Here is a 19,214-nt window from a genome sequence, read left to right as displayed (position 1 = left end):
GACCATCTTTATAATCTCTCCATTCAGAAAGCTGAAGTGATTCTTTGAACAGCAGTGACTGCAGGTTAGCAATCAGAGATGATAATGCCAAAATTTTCCACCCCTAAAATTTTGCGGCCCTAGACCGTGGCCCTGTGTCATGATTTGGCATGGCAAGTACCAATATGGGGGACTTACTATCCATATGATCCAGTTACTTAAAATATCCAGGTAAAATTCCAGGGGGCGACAAGATTAACATAGTAGTAGTTTGTTTGGAGAGAAAAGGGTAGATTTGAGCGCTGTTGGGAAAGTAGAACCGACAGGATTTGGTGAAAGATCAAATATGTGAGTTGCATGAGAGAGTGGCAGGCTGAGGCATGGCAGGAGAGATATTTACAATTGCTTCCCAGTAGTGACAAGTGAACTACTTTAAGCTCAGACACCTGATCCAAAGGCACTGCTGATTCCCTGCCTTGGCTCCAACATTAACCGGAGAGATGTGTTAAGTATAGTGACCTCAGAATGCCATGTTGCCCAGTGACTTGCTGGTTCAAATAAAATCTATGATTTGACGCTATGCAGAAATCCTCCCAAGGTTTCCAGGTACTGCAGGAAAACAGTTTGTTTCCTGTTGTTACTTTCACTTGGGCGTTTAGATCGTGAGTCTCCCCAGAGGCAGGGAACGGGTCTAATTTCCATCTGGGTATTCTTTCCCAACGCTTAGTACAGTGCCCTGCGCACAGTAAGCGCTTAATAAATACTGTTACTACTATTGCTTTGTAAAGGTGCAATGAAAGATACGTGAAGTATAGTGTATTGACTTAGTAGTTTCCTCCATCCCTGCAGCGACCTCCTGTATACAGAAATCTGCAGGCAAACATTGAGGAGAAGAAAGGGACAAAAATTAAAGGAGCTCTGCATCCAAAGGTCAATGAGAGTTGTCATAGGGCTAGGCGCATATGACCCCATTCTACTGCATAAAACTCTGTCGGCAAGGGATTGAGGTGCTCATTCTCCTTCTCAGAAACTCCATGGCCTCACCCGGGCAGCTAGTAGAGCAGAGATGTCTCTCAGCACTCCAGATATGTTGACTGGGCGATATCCACAGAATTCTCTGCACCAGACGTCAGCGTCTCGGAGACTGCCGTGGTATCTCGATCCATATTTTGCCTCTTCCAGGAAAATAAAATCACTCACTTAAGCCAAATAAATGGCACACTATAAATAACGCAAGCTGCTCTATCCATTTGGGCAAGAGCATGATATTATTTGAACTGTCAATCATCCGTGTTCGGGAGAAGCCTCCAAACTGACATCATTCGAGAAACAAAGTTTTCTCTGAGAGTTAGAAAGGCTGTATGGAAGTTCAGTTTCCACTCCTATCCTGCTGCTCTCTGGGGAGAAAACGCAGAGCCGGGAAGAGTTGGTGATACATCTCAAGTACCTCCTCCCTCACCTCCAGCTCCCTTCCTCCCCCCACTCATTACTGCTCATCCTCTCCAGGAAAACAGACCACTTGGCTAAAGGACTCTTTCGGTTATGAATCATGTTCAGTATTATTCAAATGTAATGCCAGTGATCGTCTATCCGATTCAGCCTCTCTCTCTCTCATCCTTATTCCTCTGCAGGGGATTTGAGGACCTTACCTTTCACACCTATTCCATGTTCCCAAGAGTGGTGTATACAGTAAGTGCCCAATCTGGGCATTTTTACTGATATTGATTTCTGTATGCTGCTATTTAAGGACTTTTATTTGTTCCTTTACACAGTCTTTCCATTCTCTTCTATCTGAACATGATTGTATGCGTCTTCGCCAAGTCCTGGAGGCAGGAATTGCGTCTATTTGTCTTGTACTATGCCAACCAGTTTGTACAATGTCCTGCATACAGTAGGTAGCCAGTAAGTACTCTAGATTGAGAGCTTGGCACCTAAAGTTAGTTTTGTCCTCTGTGGTGTTGATCCAGATTTTTCCATGGGAGTATTCCTCCTACAAGTACACACAAATCCCAGGGAGAAATTCTGCTCCTCTAACTTTAGCTCCCTGCTGACTTTTGTTTTTATTTTGTGTATTGTCCTTGTCCCTTATGCTGTTGTGATGTTTTAGTATTTCACTGCTCCAATCCTCGTCCCTGCCCCCTTTGTTCGCCTGCCAACATCTATTGTGAGCCCCTCAAGGGATGAGGTCCCTGTCCAATTCTCACCTATATGTGTTGAGTACAGTGCTCTTCACACAATTAACACTTACTCCTACTAGTAGTAGACACCCCTTGCAGGCTCAACCGTGACTGGCTGTGGATACTGTGAGGAAGGTGGTGGAAGTCAAATCTTTCTGGCCCAACTTCTCTTCAGCTGGGAAAGTAGCCGGGAAAAAGATGGCAGATCATTGGTGCCCAACCATTTGAATCCCTAGCAAAAAAGGAGGCTGATTTAGCTCTCTGTAGCTGTTTAGTAGATGGTGAAGGAAACCCATCGCGATTACCCTCTTGGATTCAGAAAAAGTGAATTATCAGTGGCTAACAAGTCGATGAGTAGAAGTTGCCCTATTCTGCTAAGAAGCAGAAATGTTCAAAGTTCCTACGCCTTACAGAGTGTCAGCTCCTTGAAGGCAGGGGTCATGTCTATCTGCTGTATTGTACTCTCCCAAGTGCATAGTACAATGCTCTGCACACAGCGCTCAGTACCATTGGTTGAAATCAGTACGATTCAGAATCTTAGGCATTCAGGCTCTGAACGTGATTTTAATCAACTGATCAAGCAGCTGAGCTCCTTTTTAAGCGCTTGGGGAAGTACCACAGAAACAAACGACACAGCTCCTGCCCTAATAGGGGGAGATAGACATAAGTTACTTACAAATAATAGAGCCAGCAGGAGGAACAAGAACATAGCAGGTGGTAGCATGAGTATGTGGCAACCGCATAACTGAATAAATAATTGCAAGCACATTTGAATATGCATGCGGGCTGCCAGTGGCTCTAAAGGCTTATGTCTAACAGTCCTGTTGAGTTGCTTGAGTTAGGAATTATTCAGGGAGGGCTTCTTGAAGGAGGAGGGATTTTAGAGGGGCATATTCCTTTTACACAGATCTGTCACTTCGTTTTGTAGAACGTGATTAGTGAACACCACAAAGAGTCCAGCAGCAGCAATCACGGGAATGTGAATTTGAGATCTCAGTAGCTGTGGGTGTGTCGGTGCACCTTGAGTGTTTATCCCATTTCCTCGATTGCTCCTAGAGAAAAGTGACTGAAATGTTCTCTGAGCCACTTGGAACAAGTAAGAGAGAATCACGAGGCAGCGACTTTTTGTTGCAGAGCTGTATTAGTTGACAGGACAGACCCAGGATGATGCGGGCTTTCGGATCATTTAGCATAATTAGCAATTAATTAATCCGTGGTATTTCTTGAGCATTTTCCATGTGCAGAGCACCATACCAAGCGCTTCCGGGAATACGGTACAATTAAGGAGGTAGACACAATTTCTACCCTCAAGGAGCTAACGGTCTGATTGGGAGAAGTTCATTCACATCACGCCAATAGCTGTGACTTAATAATAAATATGGTATTTGTTAAGTGCTTCCTATGTACCAAGTACTGTTCTAAGAGCTGGGGTAGTTATAAGGTAATCAGGTTGGACACAGTCCCTATCCCACATGGGGCTCAGAGTCTTATTCCCCATTTTGCAGATGAGGTAACTGAGGCACAGGGAAGTTAAGTGACTTGCCCAAGGTCACATAGCAGTCAAGTGGCAGAACAGGGATTGGAACCCTTGATCTTCTGACTCCCAGGCCTGTGCTCTATCCACTAAACCATATTGCTTCTCACTTCAATTATGCGTATTTATCCACATCCAAATGCTAGCTGACTCTCATTCTTCTGTGCTCCATTTCATCCAAGACCAAACAAAGAACATGATAAAGTGTGGGATCCAAGTGATCGTTTGGAGGCTTTTCGTGATTAATAGACATGGTTATCGGCAAATGGCACCAACACCAGCAGTGTCTGCAAGGCACTGCTATCAGTCAATCCGTCAATGGTGTTTACTGAACGCTTACTCTGTGCAGAGCACTGTACTAAGCGTTTGGGAGAGTACATTGTAACGGAGTTGGTAGCCATGTTCCTTGCCCGCAACGAGCTTAAAGTCTAGAGGGACTGAGTATGTTCACATGGAAGGTGGGAGACAGAGTGGAGATACCACAGTGGAGGACAGGGATAGGTGTTCAGACTGCTGTATTCTTCCTGATCTTAGCTCCCAGCCCCTCACTGCATCCCCCCAGTAGCTGAACACAAATTCAGGCTACTGAAAGTCTTTCTCTCCAAGTGAGCGCAGGTCCTCCCACGGAGATCTCAGCGTGGACAGGTGGGACAAGGGGATAGCCAGCAAATGTCCTTCTCCAGGATCAACTTGCTGGCCTCCTTGTGCCCGTATCCAGCCTCTTCCCTCGTTCTCTGCGTAAAGAGCTGGGGTGGTGATGCCAGCTGAGGATTGGGCCTGCTGTTTTGGATCCAGCTGGGTGCTTGTCAACCTGCAGCCGGGCTGCTCAGTGGAAGAGGCTGTGGTAGAGAGAGGAGCTGGTGACGGCCTAAAACGATAATCACAGGGTTCATACAGTGGTGGTGCCCTAATTCCTCTGGGAGGACTTCCTGCCCCTACTCCATTAGGATAGTGAAGCAGTCAATGAAGGACTATGCCAAAGTCACCATTTAATGTTAAAAATAATAATATTTGTTAAGGGCACACAGTAAGCACTCTGCTAAGCACTGCGATCAGATCAGATACAGTCCCTGCCTCACATTGGGATCACGGCCTCAGAGGGAGGGAGATTGGTATTTAATCTCCATTTTACCGGTGAGGAAACTGAGACAGAGCGATGAAAAGTTATTTGCCCATCCAACCGTCCAGGAGTAGAACCTAACAGTCTCCAGACCTGTGCTCTTTCCACTAAGCCACTCTGCTCATTTCACTGGCCTCAACCTTGCCAGGTAGGGGTGATACCCTCCTGAAGGCCTCCTTTTTTTTTGATCCAACCCTTACCTCATGGCAATTTCAAAGTTTCCTAGAGCTATCCTGGGCTTCAGGGTGGTCAATCTACAGAGCAGTCCACCATGGTTGCTATGCAGCTATTTGTTGCTAAGCGTTTTGCTGTTGGCACAGATGTGCCTCTTTATGTGAAATGGCTCCCCGGAGAAGCTGGTGAGGCATCTGCCTTTTATTCCCAAATAAATCTTAATCTCCGGAAGCGGATTAAGCGCAGAACTTGGGCCTTCCTAGTCTGCCATGAGCCATCAGCTCTACCCAAGGACTCCCAGTCACGAGCCCGGCTGCCTTTGGAGTTGTTTCTGAAGAGGAGTCCGTCGGGATTATGACGCCAGTTCTCCTGGCACCGTAAAGTCAGAGATTTGCGGTTAAGTGGAATGAGGCTTACTCCCATCTTGTTTGCTGCACTGAAAATACAGAACTTATTCTCATTTCACTAATCCACCAATCCTGTAATTTAGCTGTAATACTAAAAGACTGACACCCTTTCTGGATGCAGATTTAGTAACAAAGAGCTCCAGTGAAGCTGTACATCACTCTTATGAAGCAGTCTGTAAAGTGCCATAGAAAATAACCAAAAGCAAATTATAGTCATCAAAGTAAATGAGAGCGAAACAGAGAGCATCCTTCTTGTTATCATTTTTGCCTGCTTGCTAAATTGATGATTCACGAAATTCAAGAGTTTATCTTGGCTCCCCATAGGACTAGAAATAACTTGTTTAGACCATAGGACCCATAAATCCTAACTCCTCGAAATCTCCGTTCCAACTACAGAAAAGAAAGGTCTGAGAGAGAAAGAGAAAGATGAGAGAGACTAAGAGAGAGAGAGACCAGACAGTCCCCTGCCTCCCCGACACCCACACACCCTGGCGAGTCCAACCACAAAGCCTACTGAAGATAAGTAGGCCTCTTAAGACTAGTAGACCTTGTGACTAGTTAAGCCTCCGATGACCTTTTCAGAGTGACCATAGCAGGGTTAGCAGATATCAGGTGTTATTAGGGAAGCAGCATGGCCTAGTGGAAAGAGCGAGGACCTGGGAGTCAGAAGGACCTGGGTTCTAATTCCATCTCTGCCACTTGTCTGCCGTGGGGCCTTCTCTGTGCCTCACTTACCTCATCTGTAAAATGGGGATTAAGACCATGAGCCCCAGGTGGGACGTGGACCGTGTCCAACCTGATTAACCTGTATCTATCCCAGCACTTAGAACAGAGCTTGGCACATGGTAAGTGCTTAAAAGATACCATCGTTATTAAGAGGACAATGGAACCTCACCGAAGGAGGAGGGATATGTGGGCTCGAGTCAGGGAGAAGAAGCTTGGGTCCCCATCTAATCCATCGATTATATTTTTCGGATTGCCTTCTGTGTGCACAGAACTCGACTCAGCATTTGGGAGACCCCCATAGGATTAATAGCCATTAATAGCCATCAAGGAACTTCCATGTAGCAGAGGGAGACAGACGCTGAAATAATTTACAAGTGGAGGAGGAAGTCAAAGGGTCTATGTATATTAGTGCTTAAGAAGGAAGTTATGTTTAGAGATGCTAAGGGTAACTGTGAATGCACAGGTGTGTAGTTGGGGTCCCATCAACATTGCCATGCTGTGAACTGTTACTATTCAGATGCTAGTTGGGCAGCCTAGGCTGGAGAAAAGGATGAGGTGGCAGGAAACAGTGCTTGGCGCATAGTAAGTGCTTAACAAATGCCATAATTATTATACATAAGATGAGCATAAAAGAGTTAACACATGTCCTTAAAGGTGGGAATCATGTCTACTAACTCTGGGATTCTAGCCACAAAAAGGAAAAAAAGTAAAAGTAGAAAAATCAAGAATGTTAAAATAAATAGTTTAAACAGTATAGTGTTTGTTTCATGCTTCGAACAGTCGGGAACCATTGGAGATTTTTGAGGGGTAGATTGTGGCCTGCTGAAGGTGTTGAAGAAAGAGGAGGATCTGTGCTACTTAAAGCAGTTTGGGCTGAAGGTGGGCGAGCCTGGAGGAAGGGAGACCATTAAACTAGTGATAATGGTATTTATTGAGCATTCATATTATGCTGAGCACTTGGCTGTAATGCACAGAGGGGAAGGGTTGGACTTGTGTCAGGGTAGTAATTAGGAGGATGGGGGAGATGAAATACCACTGAGGAATATTTTTGAGGCACACGAGAAAGAAGAATCCAAAAAGATGACACCAAGACTGTGAGCTTGTGAGACTGGGAGGATAGTGGTCGACCTGCCGCTGAGGGGCAGGTAAGACAGAAGAGATGATTTAGGAGAAGAGATAGGAGTTCAGTTTTAAGTGTATTAAGTTTAAGGGAGCTGCAGGTCATCGAGGGAGGAATCAATCAATAACTGGCATTTGAATGCTTATGTCCTGGAAACAAGATTATAGAACGAGTGAGAGGTCAGGGTTGAAGTTTCAGATTTGGGAGTGCCAGTTGAAACTACGTGAGATGATTAAATCCCCGAGACAGTGTCCAGAACACGGAGTTGAGGGACATTTATATTTAAGGGTGAGGAATGGCAGCCAAGCCTGCTAAGGACGATGAGGAGCAGTCGGGGAGGTAAGATAAAAACCGGGTGGTTACTGTGTCAGTAAAGTTTCTCTATAGTCCTAGACTGAAAACTCGTTATGGCCGGGGCTCTCTTCTACGAACTCTGTTATGCTGTACTCCCCCAAGCACTTAGTACAGTGCCCTGCACTCAGTAAATACAATTGATTGATTGTTAGGAGGGGGAGAGTGACCAATAGTGCCAAGGATCGAAAAGGATTCACCCAGAGGAGAAGCCATTAGCTCAGCCAGAAGGAGGTGACTGGAAAAGTTAGGAAGAGGAGTCTTGGGGGAGAGAGGAGGGTGAAATCCAGACTGTAGTGGATGCCGAAGGGAACTGGAAATGAACGAATATTGGCACGTCTGAGATGCGCAGGCAAGAAAGGGAAAAGGAAGATGTAGCCAGGCCTGGCAGCGTGGTTGTTTGAGGATGTTTGAACATGTTGGGCAGAGAGGGAGGGGTTGGAGAAGGAAAAAATGAAGATAGCAGAGAGGAGAGGGGATTGGGATCAAGGAGTTTCAAGAAGAAGTTTGGAGGCAGGGTTCGGAGACAAAGTAAGAGGGATTAGCTCTGAAGAGTAGGGAGAATCTGGAAGATCAGTTCGGATCTTAGTGTAGCAGGAAAATGACTAGATGAAGAAGCAATTATTTAAGCTCCTTTGAAGTGGCTCATTTTTCTTGTTCTATGTAATTATGGTAAAACTAATTCCTGCCCATTGCGAATTTAATGTATATTTTATGACTGCTGGGAAAACTAATGACACCTCAGTCATCATTAAGTGTTTGCATGTGTTCTGTGCAGAACTATCCATATAGTAGGATGACAGGTTATCCATTAGGTGTCCCGAATGAATGATGAGAGTGCTTGCCTACTTTTTAAGGCTTTAAATCTCCAGGAGAAAATAAGTTTCTTACTTAAAGAATGAATTCTTCTCAAAAGACGCTGCCACTTGTTCACCGTCCAGGGTACAGATCATGAGGAAAAAAACACCAAACAGACCCTTTCCTCTATGGAAAATTTATTTTAAGCACTGATTCTTATGTCCCCTGCTTCTTGGAGTGGAGATAGAGTCTTTCATAACAATAAAACATATCAATGTAGGATATACGGTGCAGGATTAAAAACATAAAATATATGTTTTTCTAAGCTTCAAGGGAATTCTATAATTCATTAGCTATATATTATAGTGAAATGAAATGTAGTGGGCATTATATTAGGAAACTACAAGAAAGATTCTTGTCTACTGCACACTCTCTGCCTTGCATTTTCTGCCTTCCTCCTTTCCTAAATCATGAATGGGAACCTCCAGCCTATCGTTGTTTGAAGCTGTGTTTATTTTGGAATCCACTGTCAACCACAAGAAGTGAGATCTAGTGGAAAAAGTGTGGACCTGGGAGTCAGAGGACCTGGGTTCTAATCCCTTCTCTGCCACTTGCCTGCTGTGTGACTTCGGGCAAGTCACGTAACTTCTCTGTGTCTCAGTCTCCTCATCTTTAAAGTGGGAATTCAGTTCTGCCTCCTACTTAGACTGCGATCCTTATGTGGGACAGGGACTTCGTCCCACCTGATGTCCTTGTATCTAACCCGTTGTTAGTAAGTGCCCAACAAATACCACACTTATTTTTTATTATTATTATCCAATGACCATTAGCCATAGGAGAGAAAAAATTCGTTTGGAAAGAAACTAGACTGAGGGTGAATAGAAATTTAAATGAACCTTACACTCTCAGGATACCTGCTTTCTCCAAGGGCCAAGGAGAAAAGAGCATCATTGACTTCCCCAACTCTGTGTTTTGGACTTTCCCAAGTGTTTAGGACAGTGCTGCACATAGTAAGCACTCAATAAATACTACTGACAGAACTCATCCCCCTTTCTGCTCATGTGGATTCCTTGAGCCTGAAATAAACCCAAAGAGTTTGTTCCTCTCCCTTTTGCTTCTCAGGGAGCCCTACTAGTTCCTTCCCATACATGAAGGGAAGATTGAATGCAGCACAGAATAATGATAATAGTAATAATAATGATGATAATAATGGTTGGTGCTAAGTGCTTCCTAAGTGCCAAATTACTGTGCTAAGTGCTGAGGCAGATGTAGATAATCCGGTCGGACACAATCCCCGTCCCTCATGGGGCTCCCAATCTAAGAGGAAACGTAGATACTCAACCTCCTCTTCTGATTGATCTTTAAAATACACATTCTCAGTTCCAGGACTGATCCCTAATTGACGGTAACGATAATTGTCATGGGGAAGTAACGCAGTAATGGAAGAGTTTTAGTGAGTACAATTAACTTTGATTCCACTGACATTTCACATGACATTTCTGTAATGCAGTAATAACTCTAGCATTTAAAACCTCTGCGCCTGGATTCCAGAGGAAAAATGATAGTACGGATATGGTAGAGGGAGGGAGTATGGTTAACCGAGAGTGTGTGTGTGTGCGCGTTTATATAAAAGAAGCTTCTTAAAAGCAGAAAATATTTGCCACGTTCTTTATCCGCTAGCAATCACATTAGGTAAGAAATAGGCAAACTGGATTTCCTGAACTTTTGTGAAGCCAAGTCCTGAAAGCATATCAAATAAACGATGAAGAATCACAACTAACCGGACCTTGCACATGCTTGTAGATCAGTAGCAAGTCACTTAACTCGATCCACCCCCAGTTGCTTTGAAGTTTTAAAGAATCTCACTGCAGAGATAGAAAAATCATTCAATTCAAAGAAATAAATCTCCTTTAGTATTTCAAAATCCCTTGATGGGTAGAGGACCCATGTAATGAAAAAGGGCTGGAGAAAAAGGCTAACAATCAATAATTTTTGAGCACCTACTGTGTACAGAACAGTGTACTAAGTGCTTGGCAGAGAACAGTAGAATCAGGGAAATAATCCTTTCCCTCAAGGAATTTATAGTCAAGTGGGGGAGATGGGCACTAAAATAAATTACTGAAACCATTGGTAGTCACAGGTCAAGGCGAAGAGATGCAGTGACAGGGGCCACACAGTCAGTCCTGGAAACGTAAGCCGCCTCAGCCCAGGGCAGCAGCTGGGATGAACTCTCAGCCAGTGTCCCTTCAGCTGGTCTCCCCTAGGCAACTAGCCCGAAAAATCCATTCAGTCATATAACTCTGTTATGAGGCAGTGCAAATCCAAATTCACTCAACTCAGGCTAGAATTAATTTCCTCTTTTAGAAACCCAGTCATGTCAGTCCTTAGCCCATTTTGGGTAGGGAATGTATCTACCAACTCTGTTATATTGTACACTCAAGTGCTTAATGTAGTACTCTGTATACAGTGAACACTCAGTAAATATGATTGATTGATTTAGTGGACCCCTAGAATGTGGTTCTTTGTTGCATACTTTGGAGGCATATGGTCCAACCCAGTGGGGACCAGGGAAGTAATTGCCCCCAAAGCTTTCTGAACTGGACACCCAACCTCTCTCACCTTAAGTCTCCGAGACCTGAGAGTTTCCAGTCAAGGATGAAAGACACCAAATATAGAGGCATTCTAGACCGGTCACTACCTGAAGCTTGTTCTCTCCCAGTTGCCATCCCCCTGCCTAAAATTCCTGCCTCCGTTTTGCCCTCTCACTCAAAGTGAAAAGTTGGCACCAATGTCTGTGGGCATCAGTAATTACTTATCGGCTCCTAAGCCATATTTCCTTACTCCAGTGATCAATCTATGTCAAGGGGAAGTGGTTTAGTGGCATGAAATAGCTTGAACATTGAAGCCGGAGGGTTTGGATTTAGCTTGGTTATCCAGAGTTTCATCTCTTGCATGCATCAACGGTTTGGTGCTTGGCGACCCGCTCCATGATCTTGGGCAACGAAGTTTCAGGAACAATACTATTTGTTCTCCAAATCACCTCCCCAGGTGTCACACTGTGAGAGAGGCGTGCAAATGGAACGGTCCATTTTCCCCAAACACAAACATCACTCCATTTATTGTCGCATATTTCCAAAGAAATGTGCCGCCTGTGTTATATCATCTTTCTCAGCCCCAAGCAAAGTCTCCTGCTAGCACCTGGGAGCTCTAAAACCTTTCAGCTTGAAATCTGCCCTCTTTTCGTATTTTGATCCTCTCATGATCTAGTACTCCCTTGTTGAAAGTTCCTCCAGCTTCTTAACCCACTCTCAGAAAATGTTCAAGGTCTTGTAGGACTTTTTTGGAATTATTTGCAGAACTACGTTAATATCATTCTCCCCCCAAATGACTTCAAAACATGAGCTGCACAGACACAGTGGAGTAAGGCACCATCATCACTCCAACCCATTATCAAACGCTTTGTACAGAGCATTTCACCCATTGGATACTAAGTTTTACTGCCATTATTAGGTGGGGAAGGGTCCTGAAATCTGTCTCCTTCCCACTCCAGGACCTGACGGCAAAGGGGCTCCAGCCTGCCTAGCAAGAGCACTTTTATACTCCAGCAATTCAGTTATTTGATCTCGTACCAAGAGTTAGAAAAGGCGCCGTACCATTAGTATTTGATCGATAGTATGTCTTAGTGGTCACCATGCATTTCCATCACACCTTTTAATTTTTTTTTCTGATTGCTCAATTACTTGTTCCAAAAACATAAAACATCAGTCGTCATCCTGCAGTCTGAGGTGCCGTAAGGGAAGATGAAGACAGATATCACAGCCTTGAACAGTTAAACAATTTCCATTGAGGTGGCTGCTAAGTAGTTGCTTGGGGAACATCGATCCACACAGTGCCCTTCAGGAACTACGTCTCAAGGTTGTGGTGAAGCTGCATTAATGGGACGGTGTATAAGGGCACAGAATCCAGCTTCTCAGGGAGAAGAGTCATCTATCATATTCATAAACAACAGATAGAGATGGATGAACAGGACTCTGGTCCAGAGGCAGAACCCTTAACGCTCTCTGTGCTGAATCTCTTCCCCTCCCACTCTTCTTCAGACATCTCCTGAAAGGGAAGCATTGAAGTGCTTTAGTTCTAAACCAAGTAGTGACCCTTCCTGTCTCTGCATTTTTCATCTGCTGGGCAGCCCATTAAAGACATTATCTCTTAATTTCCCTATACCCTGCTGGAAATCATAGCAGCCTTTCCCCATTTTCCTTGGTGAATAAAATTGAACAGGTCAAGCAGGAGACTTTTTTAGGTACAGCTATTATTATTATTATTATCAAGAATAATAACAATAGAATGTGTTAAACATAAGATAATTAGGTTGGACTCAGGCCCTTTGCCATATGGGACTCAGTCTAAGGGAGAGGGAAAACAGAAATTGAATCCCCTCTTTGCAGGTGAGAAAACGGAGGCACAGAGAATTTAAATGACTTCCCCAAGGTCACCCAGCCAGCAAGAAGCAGAGTCAGGATTAGAACCCATGTCTTCTGACCCCCAGGCACATGTTCTTTCCACTGGGCCACCCTGTTTCTCAGCTGAGCTGTTCCCCATCTGAGTCAGAAAGAGAAAGTGTGTTTACAATTCACAAAGAAACCCATCCTGTTTACTCATTCTCCTTTCCAGCTCCCGCCCTTCAGCTTACTAAGCAGCAGGAGCAGTTTAGTAATCGATCTTGTGGAGTCTTTCATGATTCAAATCCCCACCTAATATGGCCCAGGGAAGAATGAATTAATCACCGGAGCCATAGACAAATATATGAGAAATGGTGAAACTCAGTGAAGACTTCAGTCCCCATAGAGTTACAAAACTCCTTTGGATTGTTTTGCCAAGTAGAGAGAACAAGGCACAAGTACCTCCTAAAGCACTGTGCAGCCTGAGGGAACCAAATATGTGCCATATTTTGCGATGAAAAATGTTTAAAGTGGAGAATGTTGTAAAGGGTGTTTGTCCACTAGATTGTAAACTCCTCCACTAAATTGTAAGATCCTTGAGGGCAGGGATAATCCTTACCAATTCTGTTGCACTCTCCTAAGGGCTTAGAGGTACCACAGTAAGTGCTCAACAAGTACCACTGATTGATACATACATTCTGCTGGGTCTTTAAATACAGAAATAATGCATGGATTTTACAGATGAAGTAACGGGCTCGGAAAAGTTAAGTTACTTAATAATAATAATGCATGGGGTGGGATTTTAGGAGGGCTTTAAAGCCATGGAGAGCTGTGGTCTGGTGGATTTGATGGGAGAGGAAATTCCATGCGGGGAACCTTGGATTTGTCAGATAATAATTCATAGTAATAATAACAGTAAATATTGTATCTGAGAATCTCTTGCCTTCTCCTGAGGATGAATGTTTCTCTCAAGCTTGGTAATTTCGTAGTCCATAAGGACAATCCAGAGTACAGTGTTGTGCACTAAAAACTTCTCTCTCAAGCAAGGTCATCTAGAGAGGCTCTTGGTTCCTATAGTCAGTTGCTGCCTAAAATCACCCTCCTATCTCCCTTCACTAGAGAATTGTGATTCCCATTTTTTATGGATTTGTTAACCTCTATGCGCCGGACACTGCACTAAGCGCTGGGGTCGGTACAAGCGAATTGGGTTGGACACAGTCTATGTCCCACAAGGGGCTCACAGTCTTAATCCCCATTTTATACATGAGGTAATTGAGGCTCAGAGAAGTTAAGTCACTTACCTACAGTCACACAGCAAACAAGTGGCAGAACCTGGATTAGAACCCAAGTCCTCTGACACCCAGGGCTGTGCTCTTTCCACGAGGCCACATTGCTTCCCTTTGGAGGGTAAATCCCTAAATTCAAGCACTAGCCAGAACATACTTAATGAAAAGGTTTATCCCCCAAATGTAGACCACACCTTGTGTTTTGCTTCTGGTGTGCTCCCCTAAGTCATTTACCAGATATTTACTGAGCTCCCACAAACAAGCTGAAATCCAGAGTCATCCATGCCAAAACTTCTGGTAACTGCTACCGTTCTCTGAAAATTCTGACCCCTTCTTCTCCCCAGCTTCATTACCAGATGTGTAATTTAGATAATTAACTTTTAGATGCATAATTTCAAAGGATCAGAGCTAATCTGAAGCTGATTCTGCTTCCTTTTAAAGAAAACCTATTGAAAACATTTACTGTGAAATGTCAAGGAAAAATTCCTTAATTGGTTGATGAACTTCCCTGACGCAGGTATTAAATAAAGGCTCTAATCTGTTAGTGATAGCCCCAATTAACTCCTGCAGAGGAGAGAGACTGAGCTTGCTTTATTCCTCCATCCTTTGGCAGTGCTGGAACCTTTAACCCACAGATTGGGAGAATTAACTATGAGTAGAATTTGGCACAAGCGGCTTTCCAAAAGACAAGGAGAAGAGCCAAGAAACCGCATGGCCTAATGGGAAGAGCAGCGGTCTGGGAGTCACTAAGTTCTGGGAGTCACTAAGTTTGGGTATTGAGAAGCAGCGTGGCTCAGTGGAAAGAGCACGGGCTTTGGAGTCAGGGCTCATGAGTTCAAATCCCAGCTCTTCCACTTGTCGGCTGTGTGACTGTGGGCAAGTCACTTAACTTCTCTGTGCCTCAGTTCCCTCATCTGTAAAATGGGGATTAAGACTGTGAGCCCCATGTGGGACAGCCTGATTCCCCTATGTCTACCCCAGCACTTAGAACAGTGCTCGGCACATAGTAAGCGCTTAACAAATACCAACATTATTATTATTATTATTATGCACCCCAGTCTCTGTGAGGAAGAGTGGCTTTTTGAGGGTTGGAAAGCTTGGTGCCTCACTGTCCCATATTGGGCATGGAGCAATTTAGAGGGAGGTGAGATTAATGGTAATACTACTATCCAACCTGAAACCTGAAGAAACAAGGAATTGGGTAAGGAAAACACCAAAAAGCCCTGAGTTGATAACTCGTTCCATAGAAATTTTGAGCCTAGTTTTCCTGACAGATTTTCTCAGTGACTTCTTATGCTGGAGGGTGTCTAATTGAGGACCTTAAGGACAAGTAGCAAATGTTCACTCCACTGCCCGGATTATCTTTCTGCAGAAACGCTCTGGGCATTTCACTCCCCTCCTCAAAAATCTCCAGTGGTTGCCTATCAACCTTCGCATGAAGCGAAAACTCCTCACTATTGGTTTCAGAGCTCTCCATCACCTTGCCCCCTCCTACCTCACCTCCCCTCTCTCCTACAGCCCAGCCCGCACACTCCGCTCCTCTGCCACTAACCTCCTCACGGTCCCTCGTTCCCTTCTGTCCCGTCATCGACCCCTGGCCCACGTCCTACCTCTCACCTGGAGTGCCCTCCCTCCTCACATCCGCCAAACTAACTCTCTTCCCCTCTTCAAAGCCCTACTGAGAGGTCACCTCCTCCAGGAGGCCTTCCCAGACTGAGCCCTCCCTTCCCCTCTGCTCCTCCTCCCTTCCCCATTCCCCCTGTTCCCTCCCTCTGCTCTACCCCCTTCTCCTCCCCTCAGCACCTTTATATATTTGTACATATTTATTGCTCTATTTATTTTATTAACCATTTATCTGTGGTTCTATTTATTTTGGTGGTAGTGATGCCTGTCTACTTGTTTTGTCTAGTGGAGGACGGTTATTTGGGGCAGGTCTACAAGATTAATAAGTACATTTGGGCCCATGAGGTTTCTTTACAGGACTTTATTTTCTATGGGATCTAAGAGAGGGTTTTTTTCCTTCTTTTTATGGTATTTGTTAATCGCTTACTATTGCACTAAACACTGAGATAATACAAGCTAATGAGGTTGGACACATTCCATGTCCCACATGTGGCTCACAAGTCTTATCCCCATTCTACAGATAATAATCATGATGGTCCTTGTTGAGCGCTTACTATGTGCCAAACACTGTTCTAAGCGCTGGTGGAGATACAAGTTAATCAGGTTGGACACAGTCCCTGTCCTACGTGGCTCACACACTTAATCTCCATTTTACAGATGAGGTAACTGAGGACCACAGAAGTTAAGTGACTTCCCCAGGGTCACATAACAGACGTGGCAGAGCCAGGATTAGAACTCAGGTCCTTCTGACTCCAGACCCGTGCTCTATCTAACTGAGGCCCGGAGAAGTAAGTGACTTACCTGAGGTCATAGAGCAGACAACCAACAAAGTTAGGATTAGAACCCAGGTCCTTCTGACTCCCCGGCCAGTGCTCTGTCCACTAGGCCATGCTGCACAGCCTTAAAGAAGACTTGATTCTCCCCTCAATAAATGGGTAAAATATGGCCTAGAGCCTTAAGCTATTTGGTGGATGTTTAACTGGCTGCACATCCATGTAGGCAGGGGTTATCCCTAGATCTGTGCAAGACTAGGGTGCTCCATAGAGATAACTACCCAGTCCCCATCAATAAAGTTGTAGGAGGAGCAGAAGCAGTAATTGTAGGGCATAGAGCATGGGCCCGGGAATCCGAAGGACCTGGCTTCTAGCTCTTATCATATTTATCATATTGAAAAATGGATTTCTCTTTTTGAATGTCCTTTTACCTGCTGTTGGCAGCAGGACTCAGTGCACAAAATTCTTGTAGAGTCAAAAATGAAATGGAGGGCGCTGTTTCCCCTCTCAGTGGAGGACAAGGGTGATTATGTGATTGGTATACTATCAGTAGTAGTAAAAGTATTAAGCAGTGCTGGCAGAAAATACACAGGTGGGAATTAAACATGGTTCCTAACCCTTGTGGGGGCTCACTAGCTAAAAGTTTAAGTGGGGAGAAGAGATTGGAGACAGATGCAATCAGTCAATCGATCACTTGTATTTATCGAGTGCTTACTGTGTGCAGGGCACTGTACTAAGACAACAGGAGTGATGAAAAATTAAAGCACAACCCAAACAAGTTGACAAAATAGACTCAAAGTCTCAGCAATGGTGGAGGAGTCTGAGAGCACCCGGGACTAAGTCAGGAGCGGTGACCCCTGGGTGTTGGAGGGAAGGGGTGATTACATGGTGCTTGGTTCAGTCCTGAGTGGGAGCAGCTTTCATCCCTGGCAGGGGCCCCTGCCTTGGCGGGAGAGAAGGCGACCCCAGGGGTGTGAGGAAAAGCAGAGAGCGAGGGGCTTTCTTAGATCACCTCCAAGCCAAAATTACCATCCAGTTGCAATAAGGCCCTACGGGGCGGTCTGTCCATTAGCTTTCAAGTTATGCCTGCTACAGTTCAGGTTTGCTAAGTGCGACCTCGCTAGAGGACAGATGACAGTCAGAAACGCAAATCAGTTTTCATTTGGGAGCTGAGGCGTGATGAAGCAGAAGCAGAATGTTCATTTAGGCTAAAGGATCCTGCTGCATCATAATTTAAATCACCTCACATAGCAGTGGGAGGGGGGATGGAAAGACTAATTTTGAGCAGTGGCCCAGCATTGTCTGAGAGCTGAACGTTGACTCACAGAGCTAAGCCGCAGCATCACTCTGCTAACAGCAGCTACGGCCCCAGTCAGTGGAGAGTTTATACAGATGTAGGGTTGGAAGGACTGCAGAACTTCCATCACTCTTTTGCTAACACACGTGTGCACGGACATACGTGTCTGCATTCTAGCCAATATTTGAATGCAAGCTGCCCGGTTGTGCCCTCCCTGTGCTGAGCTTTGACTCTGTGTATAATGTGGGAGTGAGAAGAGAACCTAGGCAAAGCAAAAATGCTGGAAAATGAGAGAAAGTGAAAAGACAAAAAAATTTAGAGAAGTAATTGTGAAGGAAAAAGAAAAATAGGTGAAGAGAAGAAATGAAGGAAGTGAGGAAAGGGAAGGGGCAAGGTTAGAGCCAGTGCAAAGAATGTGTACACTTCCATATTCAAAGATCCGAGACAGAATCCCGGTTTTCAGATTAACACTTTTTTTTTTTCATCAAAAAAGTGTTCACAGAGTGCGTCCATTTCCCTGCAGCCCAGGACTCTGTGGAGACAGTTAGGGAGGGGACTAGTTAATCCACCTCCCATTGAGTTCAGGCTTTATATCTTGCCTTTAAGCCTCACGATCCACCCCAAGTCACTGCTCAAGATGTCATGCCCACCTTCCTCGCCACCTGGTCCTACCCTCTGCCATCGCTTGTCAGTAGTCCACAGCTGTGCCGAGCTATTCGAGGTTACGCTTCACTGGGTCTTGAAATAGTTGTGTTGGCATTGCAATGGGGTCATTTCGATTCACCCCAAGGCAGCTGCTACAGTATTTCGTTGTCATCTTTTCCCTTCAAGTTCCTCCAAACTTCCATGCACTTTTAGTCCACCAGTGGTAGGGTCTTCTTGTTAAGAGAAGCAGCGTGGCTCAGCGGAAAGAGCCCGGGCTTGGGAGTCAGAGGTCATGGGTTCTAATCCTGGCCCCACCACTTATCAGCTGTGTGACTTTGGGCAAGTCACTCAACTTCTCTGTGCCTCAGTTACCTCATCTGTAAAACGGGGACAAAGACCGTGAGCCCCATGTGGGACAACCTGATTACCTTGTAGTAACCCCAGCACTTAGAACAGTGCTTTGCACATAGTAAGCGCTTAAATACCATAATGATTACTATTATGATTACTAAAGAGGGCAATTAAATACACATCTAGAGTCAGTATATTCCTTACCCACTACCCATCCTTCACTGACATACTCCAAACCATGAGCTTTTTCATCGTTTTTATTGCTATTACAGGAGTCCAAGTCGTGAATGGTTTTGGGAGAAATGAAACAGAAACCCATTGGAATGAGAAGTAGGTGATCTGTAGCTTTAATCCAGTCTTTTCTTGAGATATCATTGATCTTCCAAAGCCTGTGAAATACAGGACTCTTCCTCT

The 19,214-nt window shown here is 44.7% G+C and overlaps 1 protein-coding gene across 1 annotated transcript in view; it reads left to right on the top strand.

Annotated features, from left to right (window-relative positions):
* The window catches only part of SPART (spartin), a 185,212-nt gene that overhangs the window by 78,536 nt on the left and 87,462 nt on the right, over window positions 1-19,214 (top strand). The window contains 1 exon segment of the mRNA XM_039915002.1: window positions 1,611-1,668. Coding sequence (XP_039770936.1) covers window positions 1,611-1,668 — 58 coding nt within the window.

The sequence above is a fragment of the Ornithorhynchus anatinus genome, chromosome 20, assembly GCF_004115215.2.
Source record: "Ornithorhynchus anatinus isolate Pmale09 chromosome 20, mOrnAna1.pri.v4, whole genome shotgun sequence".
In the NCBI taxonomy this organism is placed as follows: domain Eukaryota; kingdom Metazoa; phylum Chordata; class Mammalia; order Monotremata; family Ornithorhynchidae; genus Ornithorhynchus; species Ornithorhynchus anatinus.
Note: the sequence above shows the minus strand (reverse complement) of the source record. Positions and strands in the feature narration are given on the sequence as shown.